We start from the raw sequence: 18,088 nt of genomic DNA on the forward strand, positions 1-18,088 counted from the left end.
CAATAAAAGGATTTTGGTTTTTTAACTCTACGGCCTGTAGACAGAATATGCGATTTGCCAATATTTACTACCAGGTCCAAGGACAACAGAAATGCTTCAAACGCATCTAAAAGACGCTGTAAACCTACCACCGTTCTAGCCAGTAGTACAACATCATCCGCGTATAGGAGAACTGGGATTAAAGTATCACCTACACGCGGAATGTCCAAAATCGCTTTAACCAGGGATTTATCCAGGGCGTTAATATATAAGGTAAAAAGCAGGGGTGCCATTATGCACCCCTGACGTACCCCTCGCCTGGATTTGAAAGATTTAGAGCACCTACCATCCTGGGACAGCCTAATTGAAGCAGTAAGGTCACGGTGAAGATCTGCTAAAAAATAAACCAAAGCCGAATCCAGACCCATTTCCAATAAAATAGTCCATAGCTTCGACCTGTTGACCAGGTCGAAAGCTGAAGTCAGTTCCATAAAGGCCAGCTTCAGCGAACCCTCCTTCGCCATAGTATATTTTTCTATTAACAGAAAAAGGTTCAAACATTGGTCCAAGGTGCTTCGTCCTTTACGGAAGCCATATTGTAGGTTACTTATTATTTTCTTTTCATCTGCCCAATCTGTGATCTCACCCAATATGACTTTACCTAGTATTTTAACAACTGAATCAATTAAAGATATTGGTCTATAGCACCTTGGTTCACTCCGCTGACCCTTTTTAAATACTGGTATAATAATTGAATGACACCAAGATGCAGGAGGCCCAATCAAAGCCACTACATTAAAAACGTTAACCAATATCTTAGCCCAAAAACTGGGATTATGCTTATAAACGTTAGCTGGGACATGATCTGGGCCAGGGGCTTTATTGCTTGAAGTATTTTTCATAGCTTTTTCTATATCCTCGGCCACAAAAATAAGAGGAGATTAACCTTGCTGAGGTAAATTATGAGGGAAGGAATCAAAAAACTCGTCAGAGCCATAGATCCCTTCAAAATGAGACAGCTATTGTGCTTCTGTAACCGGAGTAATTTTCCATCCCAACATTCACCTAATGATGAGGAGACAGAATAGGACACTGCACAAGAATGATTACATTTAACCATTATCTATGACTAATGATGCATGTAGATGAATTAATTGTCAATAAATGAATTGTGACCTGAACAATTTCCCCTGTTGGAGATGCGTTGACTGTTTTATTCTGCACTTAAAAAAAAAAGAAAAGATAAGATAAGACCTAATGTCAGACTTTATATTATTAGTATGAACAAGAGATTGACTAAAAGATTCTTGTGGGACACCTGAAATGCTTGGACATTTTGACTTACTTGGATGTTGCAGATTGTTGAACTACGAGCAAGGAGAGTGCTTCTTATTTAAAAGTCAAAACCTTGTTGGTATTAACAAACACCTTGCAGAAAAAGGTAGCATATATGTGCAATTAGATCGACAGAGTATCCGAAACACAGTTATTTGTTCAGTGTTTGCAAAGGGATACCTCTTATTTGGAAACATTTTTCCAGTCAAAGAGAAGCACATAGTTAATTATAGAAAATGTAAGTATATCCCTAAATCTACAATGTAAGGATATTTGTCAGGGTAGTCCTGGCCATTTTTGATGCTCACTACAATGGATGAACATGTTTAAACTTACTAATTGTTTTACAGTCTGCTCCTGTGTTTGGGGTATTTGTTGTTGCCTACTCAATGTCTAATGCTTTTGGCAACTCTGAGCATGTTCTTGTAATAATAATCACCACAAACGCCCAGTGGTATAAATCACGCCTTTTCTACCAGATTACTGTTTTGTTTACACACACATTGACAGCACTGTCGCAATAACTGTATTGCATAATACTTTTAACCACAGGTGCTGTCCAACTGGGTCCACGTCCACCATGTCCACCATGAACTCCAGCAGCAGCAGTGTTCCCTTCTTCATCTTGATGGGCTTTCCTGGAGCAGAGGCAGCAAAAATCTGGCTTACTCTTCCTTTGAGTTTCTTGTATCTTCAGTCCATTCTGGGAAATGGCCTTATTTTGTTCACTATAAAGACAGACTCTCAGCTCAGAGAGCCCATGCATCTTTTGCTCTGCATGCTCTCAGCCACAGACCTGGGCTTGGCACTCTCTACTTTACCCACAGTGCTCTGCGTCTACTGGTTGGACTATAGAATAATTAATTTCGATGCCTGCCTGGTTCAGTTGTTCTTCATGCATAGTCTTTGTTCAGTAGAGTCGGCCATTTTAGTGGCCATGGCTTACGATCGCTTTATTGCCATATGTAACCCACTGAGATACGCCTCACTAATGCACCCAATCATTGGAAAAGTAGGGCTTGTCGCGGTTCTCAGAGGTGCGGGTATTCATGTGCCCATACCAGTGCTGTTAAGCAGGCTTCCGTTCTGTGACAACAAGGCTCTTTCCCATGCCTTCTGCTACCAGTCTGATGTAATGAAGCTTGCATGCGCAGATACGACCATTAATAGTATGTATGGCTTGGTCCTAGTACTCACCACCTACATTCTAGACTCAAGCTTCATCGCGTTTTCCTATGTGATGATTCTGAAGAGTGTTCTGAGAGCATCCCAACAAGCGGAACGTGCAAAGGCGCTCAATACCTGTGTGAGCCACCTCTGTGTGGTTTTTCTCTTTTACGTCCCACTTTACGGTGTAACCTTGGCCCATCGATATGGCAGGAGTTCTTCACCACTTCTCATTATTCTCATGGGCTTGTTCTTCCTTGCAATACCACCAGCTTTGAACCCAATAGTTTACAGCATAAAAAACAAACAGATCCGTGATGCCATTGGCAAGAAAGTCTGGGCGAAAAAGACGATGGCTAAGGACTCCAAAAGTCATCATAATACTGGTCAGCAAAGCTATCCAGCAACTCATTAGCAATGTGGCGGGGAGTTCATTGAATGCTTTATTGAATTATTTACTTTTTTATGACTGAATTCTTCTGCTCAGAACTACAGTAGCAGACTCATAACCTTCTCCCTACCATGATGGTTAAAGAGGGGATCCACTTTTGGCTGGAGGTTGGGTACATAAAAAAATTGACCAAGTTGACGTGTATAACAATCTGAGCTGGTGGCAGGACAGAAGGACAGGCATAAGAACTCACAAGCATGTGGTAAAGCTGTAGGCAGCATCCTTGTAGCACCTAGTCAGAAAGCTCCAGTTGAATCTACTTAGACCCTCCTTGGTGTCCTTGTGGTGGGTTAAAGCAACGCTTGTACTGTCACTCAATATGGGGCTGTGAGTTTTGAGAATGGGATGAGCGCTGGATTAGAAAACCCGTATTGTAAATGTCTTAAAACCATATTCTTCCCCCGAGGCGGGGAAGAATAAGTAAGTCGACTACCATTAAAGATGGAACTAACGAGTATGATGTGACTATTAGATACCCTGTCTATGAAATACTCTTTTCTTCTGCGTAATACCGGTAACCCTTAGCTTGAAGTAACTAATGGTGCAAGATTTAATAATAATACATTCTGGACATGCACGTAAATGGAGGATAGTCAAAATCGCGCAGTGGAACAATTGCAAATCAAATATGAGTGGGAAAACAGGAGCTCAAACACAGGCTTCCACTCCTTTAGAAAAATAAATTCTGTGTCATCTCCCTCCACAGAGATTTAGCACACTTAAACGTACCCACCTGGGGCTGGCTGTTCTAAACAATGGTCATAAAATTGTAGTAACAATTTGTGAATAGTATTTTTGAGACCAGTGTGGTATTTCGCATACCCACCTACCTACTAATAGTTCTGTTTCCAAATACTGAATCTTAGTGGGTCGCAATTCAACCTACCTTATGTATATTAATGAGGAAGACCACAAATTGTGACCCACTGTGTTTCTCTACCATTACTGGGATGGTAGCCTGCTATGGTTAGCTGACCATCATTAAGTAAAACAATCTTTTTTTTTAAATGTAGACCTTTTTCCTTGAAGGAAAACGGGATGCATTTAAAAAATGCAATCATTTTAAGATTAGGCAGTAGTACCACTTGCTCTTGAAAATATTTTTGTCAAAATTCACAAAGAGGAAGGTGTCCCTTGGATAGTCCTCTCCGTTTATGAATGGGTTGCTGCTACCTTTGTATGTTTTTCGGTCGCAAAACATTGATACACCCCATTCAAAATTCGTATTTGGAAGGGACACCCTAAACATGCCCCTTAAAAATACTGATTCAGTATGTAGTTACAAACCAAAATTATGATTATGTAACATGCTACTGTAGTGCAATTTGTCCATGCTTCATACAAAAATACTTTGGTATTCACAAATAGCCCAATGTTTTGGATTTGGAACATTTGCAAATGCAGAAAGCTTTAGCAGATCCAACCCCTAATTCCTTACGGTACAGTACCATCCACCTCTACTAAAAAAATCACTTTCTCTATTGGTCTCGTGGCACCCAAAAGCATCTACTGCTATGCCTGTCAGTCCAAGAATTGTTTGCTGAGCTTTTGCTATCTATATTGATAATGCTAATTACGTATATTGATGTCTGAGGCTTGGGCATGTAGGAGCCTGCTTGAGCCTGTAATCTCTTTATGTTTTAAAACTGTTTTAAAATTGAACTTGCACTTAATATATAGATTGTTATTGTGAGGTGATTGACTTGTGGACTGCTTTCACTGTGGGGGACACTGTTACTATTTTAATTGAGATAGTAATTGGTAATGAGAGACCTCTAGTCTCCCTCTGCACATTATTAGGTTTAGCCGTGCTCAGTGTCTCACCCGATTTCCACTAGCGGCTCCCATCTTGGTTGGTGCATTAGTTGTTGCTTCATGCACCACACACGCCGGCCCGGCTACTTAATGAGCTACGGGGTGTAGATGTGGCGCAGGAACTCCAAAGGCGGGCAAAAGACTAGCCCGTCTGCACCCATCCACACCTGGCCAGGACCAGAGGGCAGAACCCCTGTCCGTCTTAACCAAAACAGAAGCAGGATCAGCTCCTCTACTGAGGAAATTCGACCTATTAATCCAATCAAAGGTAGGACCTGTACTTAAAAACTTAACCCCGATAATACAGGACTGAGATGTGTAGAATGCAAATGAAATCTAGGAGATCAAACCACATGGTGACCACTGACCCACCTACAATGGGAAAACTTAAAAGGTTTCACTGGCCGATGTATTTACTCAACTACAGATTGCTATCCAAACATAGTTTAGATCTATTTATGTTTATGAAGGAAGAAAAATCAGAAGCCATGTTCCTTACAGAAACCTGGCTTCAAGAAGACTCTAAGCCTGACATAGCCATGACACTTCCACCGGGATAGGCTATCGCTGGAAGGGACACAGCAGGAGGAAAGGGGGGTCGCAGTTAAATACAAAGAGAGAATGAAAGTTAAAATCAACCCTATACCACTTTCTGGGTGTGACAGGCTGCTATTCTCTTTGAAATTAGCACCCACCTTCACTTTTCCATGATTACTCATTTACCGACCACCAGGATCCTCCCACACAATTCACAGTCGCTCCCAGATGTTGGGGCAGAATATATTCTTACTGCAGCCAATTTTTCTATCTTAGCTATCTTAGAAGACCTCACTTGGAAAATAAAAACTGCAAATGATTAGGAGCTTGTTAATGGACCTTGAAGCGGTCCGATTAATACAGCGAGTGAATGGCCCTGCTCATAATCAAGAGCACCTTCTCAATCCCATATTTTACTATATACTCAACCTAATCATTGGAAAGCCCTTAGAAATTATATGACCATAAAATGATTTAGTTCCAGCTGTCTGAACTCCAATTCTAGATTTTGTCAAAACTGGACAAAATTGCTTACAAACGAATGGGAGAATATGCTCTCCAATTCCATTCCTGAAGTGACTGGAGACATAACTAACATATACAATAGTTTCAAAACATGGTTTCTGAATGGCTCTAATCTCCTGGTGCCTCTGAAACAACAAAAATCTTCATGCACTGGAGAGAAAGCAGCGTGGTTCTCAAGTGAGCTCCAGGAACTAAATAAAAACCCCAAACAGGTTACGGAGGAAAAACTACGATAGCATAAATAAAAATAACTATAAATAAAGCTTCCAAGAAGTACCACTGTGCTATCAGGGAAGCAGGAGTCAACTAAATTGCTAACAGAATACAAAATGTACCAAACTCGTCAAAAGAACCGTACAATCTGGTGCATAGTTTAATGCATCTCACATACACTAAATCCAACCCACCCCCCAGAAGCACCCTGCATTCAACTGCCCAATTTATCCTAGAAAATGTTATCACTGTCCTTCATACTCTAGGAGAATATAGGTAGACTATCATACCCTTAGAACAGGTGAATGGAAATATGAACAACCAATGAAGATACTCAAGATATTTTGTCGTTTCTCAAATCGGGCTCCCCTCGGAATCAAGCACCCCCAGATATTATTTCTAAAGGAGGGATGACAGTTGTTACCATCCTGACTAATATGTTTAGTCAGTCATTAAAAACTGGTGAAGTCCCACCTAAGTGGAAACATGCCATAGTTAGACTTCTCTTGAAAAAAACGCTAGCTGACCCGTTACTGTGCGAAAACTACTGTCCAAAGGCCCTAGTAAATTCATGGGGAAATTTGTGAACAAATACCTTTCCTTATACCTAGAGTCCAATGGTATCCTGCACTGCTCCCAGACTTGTTCCTCCAACACTGGTTTCAGAACAGGGAGAAGTACAGAAACTGCCCTCCTAGCTGCTACAGAAGACTTGGGGGAAATTGTGGAAATGGGTGGCACTGCAGTCTTAATCCTACTTGATCTATGTGCCATGTTTGACACAGTATCACACCCAACACTGATTAAGAGACTAGCTGAAGGGGGCATTGGGGGCACAGCTTTGAAATAGCTAACCTCTTTTCTTCACAATTGCACCTATCAAGTACAAGAAGAAGATAGGCAATAAATCATGTTTTCCTTAAATGCGGAGTAACGCTGGGCTCGTCCCTTAGCCTGACCCTATTCAATTTGTTTGTTGCCCCCCCGCCAGAGATTTTAAAATCCTATGGTATTACCACAATCTCCTATGCGGAAGACATGCAAATTATTATTAGTCTTTTTCATCAAACAGAAAAGACCTCCAAAAACCTTAACTTCTGTCTTAAACATGTAGTTATCTGGATGGCAGCCAGTAGCCTAAAGCATAACATATATAAGACAGAGGTGATTATAGTGGGTAACAAACCCACTAGGTGAATGGAATTGTTTTGGCCGACTGTCCTGGGCAGGCATCCTAACCCCAAAATGGAGGTCAAAAGCTTAGGAGTCTGGTTGGATAGAAACTGACAATGGAAAACCATGTGGAGAAACTACCAGCCAAATGCTTTTGCTCACTTCACACTCTAATATGACTTCTGAGATGGCTGCCAGACCCAATGCAGAGAGGGTTGGTACAAGGCCTGGTAATTTCCTGACTCAACTATGTCAACTTCTTATACCTTGGAAGCCCCATGTTAGCTTTGAAAGGAATGAAGTTCATACAAAATGCTGCAGCAAACATTCCCTCAAAAATACCCAAACACCAGTCAGCAAGGAGAGTACTGGCAGCCCTGCACTGGATCCCAGCGGTCAAAATAATTCATTTTAAGACAATTGTCCTTGTACACAAAGAATTCCATAAAAAAGTTATAATTGGTTCAGAAACTGCTCATTCCTCACAATCATCATCATATTCCACTGACCAGATGCTACTTATAGTTTCTAGGGGGTCATTCTTTTGCTTAAATTGACCCTATGCTTTGGAACTCTCTCCCACTACAAATGAGACTAATGGAATCAGAATTGCAATTTAGGAAATTGCTAAAGACTAGGTTGTTCAAATACGCTTTGCATGGTAGTTGTCCTGTGACAGGTCAGCGACAGGAGGCCGTTCTGGGTAGCCATGCGCTTTATACATCTAGGGGAATAGAATAGATTAGCATCTGTCTGCATTATTAATGCATGACACTGTAGGGTTTGACCAGCTCTGCTATGTATGGCCTGTGATTATGAGGTTTGTGTAGCATTTGATTTTTCCACCTCCTCCCTATGTATTAGACTCTATGTTGTAACATATGAATGAGAATCTTATTGGAAGAAGAAGGATGGAACATGATTTGAAGAAAGAGGCTATGTACATTTTTCATGTGGCGAGTATAACTAGACCATTTAAACTCCCTGCAATACATAATGCTATCTAGCCAATCTTTAGGGAAAGTATACTGGATAATAAACTAATTTGCTACCATGTTTTCAAATTTTCTTGGAGGGCAACTATTAACAGTGGGGAGGAAGGGCTTGATTGGAACAATGTAAAAATATTCGGAAATTCTGTTACATATTTCTTGCAAAAGGTTTTAATTGTGGGTACTTCAAGTGAAGCAGAAAAAGAGTGAACCAACATAATTGTCATTGGGCGCTGCCACCAATTAAAAACTGCCCCCCCAAATTCCCCTCCCTGCACAGCATCCTCAATATAATTAAGAAGACACTCATAAAGCATCAGTCCCCTGAGCATATGAAGGAAACAAAATGTGGAATCAGTGTAGGATTGAGGTGACCAAGGGTCTCAATGTCTGATGGAGGCCTGGCCCCTAAAGTCCATGTTCAAAAAAGAGGTAATTAGGCATCACAATTTAATAAAGGGTGTGGATTTATATTGATGTCATTGGCCGGCATATTGTGGCTCAGAAGGTGTCAAACTTTATGGAGCCAGAGATAATAGGTAGGGGCAGCATGCTTCCCCCATAAGGAAAGGATGGTGTGTCTAGCTGCCAAAAGGAAATGAGAAATCTGCCAAGCAGGGCCAGCTCAGGTATTTTTCAATCTCTTGACCTTGGATCTGAGAGATAGCTAGTAATGTTTTCTCGCCGAAATCCCAAAAAAGAGAGAAGGACCACAAGATGAAATGTTAAGGTCTTGTAAGAAATTGGGTTGTTGGTTGACTGGGGTGTGAGTACTGGTCAATCAGTCTAAATTCTTGTTAGGTGACATGCAAGCCATACCTAAATTAACCTGTTCTCAACCCTCTGGTAGCTTGGCCCTGAGCAGTCAGGCTTAACTTATAGGCATTGTGTCCAACAATATTGATACCCACTCTTTCAAAGGAGGTGCAATGGACAGGAAAAGGTTGCAGGGGAGCTTTCCACTTCCCTACTGACTTCCCACTGGCCTGGGAGTTAGAACATGATCTGCAGAAAGCACCTGAGGCCCTCCTAATCTGGAGCCAATACAAGTGGGTGACAAACCTGTCAAAGGTCTTGTATTACCCTGGATAATCAGTCAGGGGTACAACATGAGACAGCTCTGGTAAGAAGGCCCTTTAGCAACGGGGGACCACCAACACACATGTTGCACCAGACTCTTTAACCTTAGGCTCACTATAGAGGAGACCAATCTCCCAGTAAATCAGGTGATCGCCTGAGGTGTCACCAGCTGCATGGTGCTTGACCTGCCACTGTAAGCCCTCAAGAGAGGGGCAATCCATTGCGCCTTGCAGAACTCCCCCATGGTGGGACTCCTTCCTGCTTCCAGTTGGACAATTCAGGTATATTCCTCAGGGTGGTAACATCTCCCCTGTGGGCTCCAGAGTGTCTACCTCAGGTTCAGCCTCCTCCCAGACCATAGGAATTTCAGGAGAGGGTTTCCAGTGCCCCTTGCCCTTCCTCTTTTTGGCAAGCCCCTGGGCCATGCTTCCAGGCTCCAGGTCCTCCTGACTGCTTTCTCTGGCAGCAATGGGCCATCTGGTCAGACACACCCACTCAGGCAATCCTAACATCTCCAAGGGCGACCTGAGATCCACCTCCTACCAGATGATGTGCTCCAGGTCATTGCCAAGCAGAAAATTGTTGGACTTGGCCCTTCTTTCAGGGCCATCCCTGAACATTTTGACTTCCTCCTGTATTTTGTCTGACCTGTTGTTGGTTGTTTGATGACTCTGGGCACTTTACCACTGTTGATCAGTGCTAAAGTGCATATGCTCTCTATTATAAATTGATGTATGGATTAGTGACTCCATGATTGGCTTATTTGGTTTACCCGTCAGACCCTAGTACAGTGCACTGTGTGTGCCAAGGGCTGCTGGTGGGCTTGCAGCACTGATTGTGCCACCTACTGGAACAGCTTGTAAAGTGTGTCTCAGGCCTGCCATTGCAGAACCTGTGTGCAGTTTGGTACTGCCATGTTGAATTGGCAAGTTTACCCAATTGCCAAGCCCTGAACCTTCCCTTTTCTACATATCAGACACTCCTAAGGTAGGCCCAAGGGCAGGGTGCATTGTAGGTAAAAGGTAGGACATGCTCTGATGTGTGTGGTATGTCCTGAGAGTGAATTACCACGGTTTTCGTTTTTCCCTATTGCAAGGCTGCCTGCTCCCATAGGCCAGAATGGGAAGTTTGATTATAACACCTTATAATCCTAACTGACACAGGGAACATGGTAGAAAAACAAATTTAGTATGCATGAATTCAGAATGATAAAATACATCTTTTAGTGAAGAAGGTTGTAACATTCTGTGTTTGAAAACACCACTTTTAGAAAGTAGGTATTTTCTTGCCTAACTATCCAAACATGCCTCTGCTAGGTTGTGTATTCCTTGTCTGGTTTATGAGTGACAGGGGCCGGGGTGCTCCAGGAGACAGGGTGAGTCAGCACAATGCTGAATAGACCTATCTGCATGAGGAGTGGTGGGAGGACTAGCACCTGGGCCTGAATAGGGCTGTGCCTACCTTCCACAGAGGATTTTGGTGTATAAATGGGGGGACCCAGACCCCAGAATTTTAGATCACTTCTGGGAATCAAGACAAACCTTTGCTGAGGAGAAGAACCAGGAAGCTGATGGAGGAGAATACGCCTGTGCTGTGTGTTTGGAGGTTGGCCTGCAGTGGTTGCCAAAGAAAGGAGAAGCGGACTGAATCTCCAAGGGCTTGAACTTTGAGCTTGCCTCCTGCCTGAAGTCTCAGGGATACAAGACTTCACCAACAAGCTCCTCCCTGAATTCCCTTGCTGGGAATTGAAGTGCCTGCTGTTGTGCTGGGCCTTTGAAAAACTACATGCTGCTGGGAGCTGGAAGCGCGACTCAACGATGAGAAGCGTGTTGCCACCACAGCAGTTGCCATTGCATCGCCAAGGAAGCGTGCCGCTGCTGCCGCTGTCGCCATCACATCCCGAATCACGTTGCATCACCAGAAAAGCGTGCCGCCGCCACAGAGGTCACCGTCGCATCACCCGAGAAGCATGTCGCAGGGCCTGTCGCGGCTCAGAAGATCATCGAGTCGCCACATGGCCGTCAGGTGTGCACACATCGCATAAACGTTGTCGTATCGTAAACAAGATGACATTTTGTCGCATCGCACCGGAGAGAAGTAACGCATCGAGGCGCCATCTTGTCGCATCATACCGGAGAGCAGTAAGAAACCGATGCATCACCTCCCCACAAAGTAAGGAAGTGAGCATCAACTCCCTTGCTCAGCAGTAAGGAACCGACGCATCCACTCCCCTGAGTGTAAGGAACCGGCGCATCACCTTCCCTGCGACCCTTTTGTTTACTTTGTGTTACGCATCCAAGGTACTTTAGGAGTAAAGTGTCGCATTTACAATCTTAAGAGAACTGAGCTTTTTTCTACCATTTTAAAGTCTATTTTTTAGTTCAGTATTGTAGATTTTTGTCGTTTGGTCTCGTGTTAAGTCTATATAAAAATACTTATTTTTATAATACAACCTGTGTGGTGTCCATCTGTAGTGTTGTCACTGTATTACTTTATGTGTTCACAAATGCTTTACACACTGCCTCTGAGATAAGCCTGCCTGCTCATGCCAAGCTACCAAGGGGGTGAGCAGGGATTATTTTAAGAGTGTAGGCCCTGACCCTGACTATATGCAAGGGTCCCTATTTGGTCAAAAGTACCTACCTCTGCCAACTAGAGACCCCCAAATCTAACAATAATCCACAGGCATCACAGCTACTCTAAAACATTCTCAGACTGTATGTGTCGGTGGAAACAATACTTGCATACAACAAGTAACCCTGAAGCTCACTGTTACCAGATATGTGATGCCCGGGAGCATTCCGCAGCAGCCTTGACTGTTCAGCATCAAGTAACTCCCATTGAAAGTAGCCCAAAAGCTGGGGTAATCACAGCAGCTGGGGCACCCCTCAGATGACAGGACAAGTTTGCTACTGAACCATTACAAGCCCCGTGCAGCGTAATATCCTGACATATGAGCGATCCACTAGAAGTGCTCTGACAGTTTGTACCACTGAGAAACACTTCTTGATCCCCACTCTGGCACCGAAATCTCTATGGTATTTCCCAAGATTCCCTAATGTATTCATTACCCATTTTTTCATATCTGCCTGCATGCTTTTGTTCAAAGCAGTACTAAAACTGAAAAGTAGTGACCGGTAGAGTTATGTGGCCATGGGTTAGCCATTCCATGGGCGGTGATTCTGCCACTGTAGATGTTAATCTATCCAGTTTTTAGATACGCAGCATTGTATATTTTGCTCCCCTCTGTGCCATTTCTATTTGTTTATCTGTCAGATTGTATTCAGAAAGAAGAGACATACTGTTGATGAAACGCCGAGGCACATAGACTCCACGCAAAGATTGCAACATCCAGCTCAACAACATATTAGACCGTAACTGAGATTGCCTGTGTTGTAATATGGCCAAATCTTGTTTTAATATGTCTATCGCAGAAGATGCAATGTCGCCTAGGGAATATATCCTGGAAGTCAATGTTGTTAACCAATTGTCTACCACTGCTAGAGATTTTTCCAAGTTAATACAGTCTATTTCCCGCAATCTCTCTGCGGCCTCTTGTTGGGATATTTTCCAAATCTCATTGTAGGCAGCATATATGAAACGTTTCTGATGTGGATTCCTGGGACCTAGTAAAAAATCCCTAGGATCCATTTCTCATGTGAGTAAAGATAAGTGCTTTTTCAACTCTGTTAGTGTTGAGGTTTCTAGCCAAACACTGTATGACGTCACTACCCCTGGATGTTGTCTCTGTACATAACCTGGATTTGTCCTATGGATACTAAACCCTTTGGTTTTACCCAGGAATCAACCATTTCTTCCAATCGGGATCCGATCTATTGTATTGCATGATGTAATCGATGGTAATTCCTTGCTGTGATGTTTCATCACCCTCGTGTGTGATGGTGTTGGCAGCCGGGATGTGTTCAAGTCTTTGTTCTTGGCAAGTCCAAGGCAAGACGTCTGTTGCACTGTCTCGTTCAAAAACATGATTTGCTGAGGGATGAGGCATGCTCTAAACAAAGCTTCCGTTCCCTGAACTTGCCATTCTCTATTACCCCAGACCGATTTTAAGTCTATGGTGTCTTTCCTTAATTCGTAACCTTGTTCAGACAACTGGGCAATAAAGGATGTAGGATAAATCTGTTTGGTGTTTGTCAACATATTTTTCTGTGCTGCTGTTTGTGCAACCTTATAATATTATAAGGCTGGGTCAGACATATTGAACCCTGAAAAATTAGCAAATTTTTGCGCAAATGTTTTTGAACTGCCTTTTGCCGGTGTTGGACAATGTTCCCACTGGTGGTATGTGAACACATTTTAGGAGTAGCAGATTTATGCAAAAAATTATGACCATAATGTTGATAACAATACATTGATTCGTAATCTGCTGAGCTCTCCAATGTTTTACTATTAGAAAATGCAGCAGATTATTCAAAATCAGACAACATGTTATTAACAGTTTCAAGATCCCAATCATCGGAAAATGTACTTGAGGTAATGATATCACTTAATTATATTTTAAATAAATGTGGAATTCTTAAAATTTCTGTTGGGCAAAATATATCGAAATCAACCTTGTTCCAAACTATACCATCCTGTACAGGAACCGTGTTAATGGTTACTAATGACAAGTCTCTTTGTTCTCAATGAGATGGTTGATGTGGTGTTAATATTATTTTCACTTCTTGGGCAGCAGAGCTTTGCTGAATGTATTGTCCATTAATAAGCATTTTAAAAACTATCACTAAGCTTAGCCAGAAAAGAATGAAAAAAATTCCGGAAGTTACCCATAGTTCTACCCATGGGGATACCAGGTAAGACTTTCCTAGAAAGTTCAGAAAGGCATTAACTTGATGCTTGCGTGATTTCTGGGTTGGCGTCATTTCAGGTTCACTTACATCCAAAGAAAAGTTCCATTGCACTGCTGCATAGTCCTTCATTCTGTATAGGTGACTGTTTGAACATGATGAGTCTTTCCTTTTTAACTTCTTGAATTGTAGTGAGAGGAGGGCATCTGCTACTTTGGAGTCCACGGGGCCTACTGCTTAGTATCGGCCACATAGTGTGGTTTGATTAGGTCAATTGAGACAAATCTTTTCACCTTTTTTCCGGCAAGAGGCGGTAGAAGCACAGTTCTTGTTCCTTCAATTGCTAGGACCGGTTCAGGTTTTCTGTAGGATGGCCCAAAAATATTTTTCTCCGCTATTTTCTTTCTGACCAGATCCTAGACTTTTTGGGATCCATACAGGTCTTGCCATGACTGATTTGACTTCCCCAGTGGCGGTCTGCTTCAGGTGGACTTTACTTTGTGGTGTCCTGGATTCATTTAGATCCTGTAAAACAGCCAAACCATCATGGATGTCAAAAGGCTTTTCATCTGCCACTGCGCCTTCACAGTCAAGATCAGGTACCCACATTCTTGTGCCAAATAGGACCTCATATGGAGTGAACCCCCCTAGAGAACTTCTTGGCATGTTATTGAGAGCATTCTGGACTCCATAAATATGTTTTACCCAACTTTTGCCCATGCCTAATACTCTAGCTGTTAAAGAATGCTTTAAGTCTTGTTTTTTCTCTCCACAACCGAATTTCCCTCAGGATGGTACGGAAATGAGTACCACAATGCTATAGCCAAACTTCCTATGGTCTCCTTGTAAGCCCTAGAAATGAACGCAGGGCCCTGGTCAGAATGTAATTTGCCAATTGTGTATGTCCCTATGAAGACTCACAAATCTTTTATAACAGTTCGAGCGTCAGCCGAGCATTTGGGCCACACCCATAGGAATCTAAAGTAGGAATCCACTGCTACCATTACTTTGTAAGGGGCTGCCGTAGTTCAGATAAACGCACGTGAATGGACAGTCTGATGCTGTCTAGCAATGGTATCTGTGCTGGACGTGCTATGGTGGACCTTCTTTTCTGTTGACAGATATTGTACTTTAAGACAAAGTCTTTGGTCTGCTTTGTTAATCTTGGCCACCAATAGCGTTGTGTCAATAAACAGTTGCCGAAACTCCAGCATGTGCAGAACCTATCCCTTTGTGTGCTGCTAGGATTAAACCTAACCTACGAATCATGTTCAGAATTACTCTATCCCCTACTCCAAGAATCTGAGCAAATGGAATGTTATTGGCATCTAACTTGTAGGAGTACTTGAATGGAAATCTTTTTGGTACTGCACCGCTGTTTTTGCATGAAGCAATAACAGCAACCACAATCTCACCATCTATTTTCGTTTTAGAATGAGTGATTGCAGCTAGGGGAGCTGTACGTACAGCCCCTTTCTCGGCTTCATCAGCCAATGAATTCCCTTCAACGTGAACGCCATCACGCTGATGGCTCAGTGTATGTATCACGTGAGTCCTCAGTAGTTCGGATTTAAACTCCACTACCTGTTCCCATAGAAATGTATGCTTAATTGTGCCACCTTTAGCATCTTTGAACCATTTTGAATCCAGTATTGTAAGTATTCATTATATGACTGCACACAGTAAAAGGAATCGCAAACAATTAGAGTGGTGAATTCCCGATCCCTTTTTACAAGTGCCTGTATCAGTGCTTTTAACTCTGCCAATTGTGCCGTACATTCTCCTAAAGATTGCGTTTTAGTGCAACTTGGATGGAACTTTCCATCCCGCATGAGACTTTTAATGATTACACAAGCTGCGCTGTATTGTTGCTTACTTCCTATGCCCGGTTGAGCAGATCCATCAGTGTGAATGATATATTCATACTGATCCAGAGGCATTATTTCATTAGGTAGAGGATATTCTTGTTCATATTGCAGGAATGCTTGTGACTTTAAATGTAGGTCGTACCTGTATTCCACATCTGTTGCAGTGAGAGAATTAGCCCATTGTATCCATCTCCGATTTAAGGCTTTTGCATTAGACGATTGCCTTTGTCGCACCCTCTAAGGCTGGAACCGGAGCCACAACTATTATTTGTTTCCCCTGAGCCAGTGCTCTTTCTCTTACTACAGCAGTCCGTACCGCTGTCAGAATCTTTTGAGTAGATGCGAAGCGCATCTCAGCATTTGTGTACAAATGTGATTTGTATGCAATTGGTACTGTTTCACCTTCATTGTATGTCAGATAGGTGTACCCAGACTGATCCGCAATTATACGGTTCACTAGGTTTTGTGAGTTTACGCGTGTCTGTAAGTGTTTGGAAGCTATCATGTCAGCTTGTAAGGAACAAAGTGTATTGGTGTGTCCGGTGTCCAATTTCTTGCTGAGAAATCAAGTTTAATTAAGTCGGATAAAGGTTTTACTCTTTCTGCATAATCCAAAATTTATGTTCGACCAAAATTTAGGAATCCCAGGGTAAGTTTTTTAATGATTTTGGAGGTTGGAGCAGCGCGCATTTTTTCGAAAAAAAAGGCTGCCATGCTTTTTTCTTCACTTGAAAGCCTATATACTAAAAACATAACAATGAGGTGGGCTATTTTTGATTTTTTAAAAGTACATTTGTAGCCCTCAGATGCAAATCCCAAAATAATGGTATTCACCATGTTCAAGTGTTCATCTAGGTCATCGTCCGTCAGATAAATATGGTCCACATAGGACAGTGCATTTTTATCCAATTGTTGTAGTAACTCTGTTACTCTGGCCAAAAACAACCCCGGGCTGTTCTCATGCTCCTGGGAAAGTCGCCGAAATTGCTGCTGGGACCGGAGCGCTGAGAATGCTGTTAAATACCTGCTTTCAGGTGCTATATTTTGGCAGAAAAACCTATTTGAGCTATCTAGTGTTCTTTTGTAGTTTTTTCCGCACAATGTTATTCATTAATGCAGCACTGTGTGCATTCTAAACTGAAAATGTCTTAGTGCAAGTGTTTAAATGTCTGCAATCTAAATCTAGACAATATGAATTGTCGGGTTTCATGACAGGAAACAAAAGGTTGTTCATTTGAGAGGTGCAAGTTTCAATAACCCCTTGGTGTATTCAAGTTGATCTAAGCTCTCCCTGACCTGTATTTTAGCTTCTTCCTTAATTGGATGCTGTACTGTATTGCAAATGCCTGGGAATATGATCTGAGAATGCTGTTAGAATTACCGTTTCTCCTTTAGGGCAATCCATGACAATAGCTGCCAGCCAATCGTATTCAGCTAACAAAATGTCATAGCCAAATGTAAGTTTTTCCCAAAAGAGACCTCTAACTTTTCTACACTTGTCCCCCTCCATCTGAAGCGTCATTTCAAATACTTTATGTGGGACACTCACCCTAGTGTCAGGTGTTTCTACCGTGATATAATCATTCAAGTCCGCTATCATCAGAAACTCCATCAGGTTCTGGTGAGCTGTTATTACTTCTGCCGCATTGTCTAGCATCGTCAGAGCCCATTCCCCGATCAGTAGTTGAGTCCTCAGAATTCTGAGCATGTCTGATCTTTAGACCTGCAACCTTATTCTATTTGAACTGTGGCTTTAGCTTTGCCTTTTCTTCTCTTTTGGAAGTGTAATCTTGAGCGTGCTGCTTATCTCTGGACTTTGTATGCTCTACTTGTCTCTCTGACTGTCCTTCCCTCTCAGAGTTTCTCAATTAACCCTGAAAGGATTGAGAGGAACGTTTATCAGTATCCTGATACCTGTCAGGTTTCCTAATATTATCCCTATTCCTGAGATTTCACCTCTTTTTGGAGGGCTCCTGTGGAGGAGATCTACCTCTGGATTGAGATCTGTTTCCCTTAAATGTTTGTTGTTAGGTCTCACTGAGACAGCAAAAGCTGTCTCTTTGAGACATTTTGTAAGTGGGCTTTCAAAAGTGCTACCCACATGGTTTTGCTGGCCTAGGGCTTGAGTGCATGATAGCGTGCACG

The 18,088-nt window shown here is 42.4% G+C and overlaps 1 protein-coding gene across 1 annotated transcript; it reads left to right on the top strand.

Annotated features, from left to right (window-relative positions):
- The first annotated feature begins 1,894 nt into the window (after positions 1-1,894).
- On the top strand, positions 1,895-2,896 carry LOC146806165 (olfactory receptor 51G2-like). The gene has a single exon (XM_085623877.1). It carries the CDS (start codon positions 1,895-1,897, stop codon positions 2,894-2,896), a length of 1,002 nt encoding a protein of 333 aa, XP_085480003.1.
- Positions 2,897-18,088: the final 15,192 nt, after the last annotated feature.

The sequence above is a fragment of the Triturus cristatus genome, chromosome 8 (genome assembly GCF_964204655.1).
Source record: "Triturus cristatus chromosome 8, aTriCri1.1, whole genome shotgun sequence".
Lineage (NCBI taxonomy): Eukaryota > Metazoa > Chordata > Amphibia > Caudata > Salamandridae > Triturus > Triturus cristatus.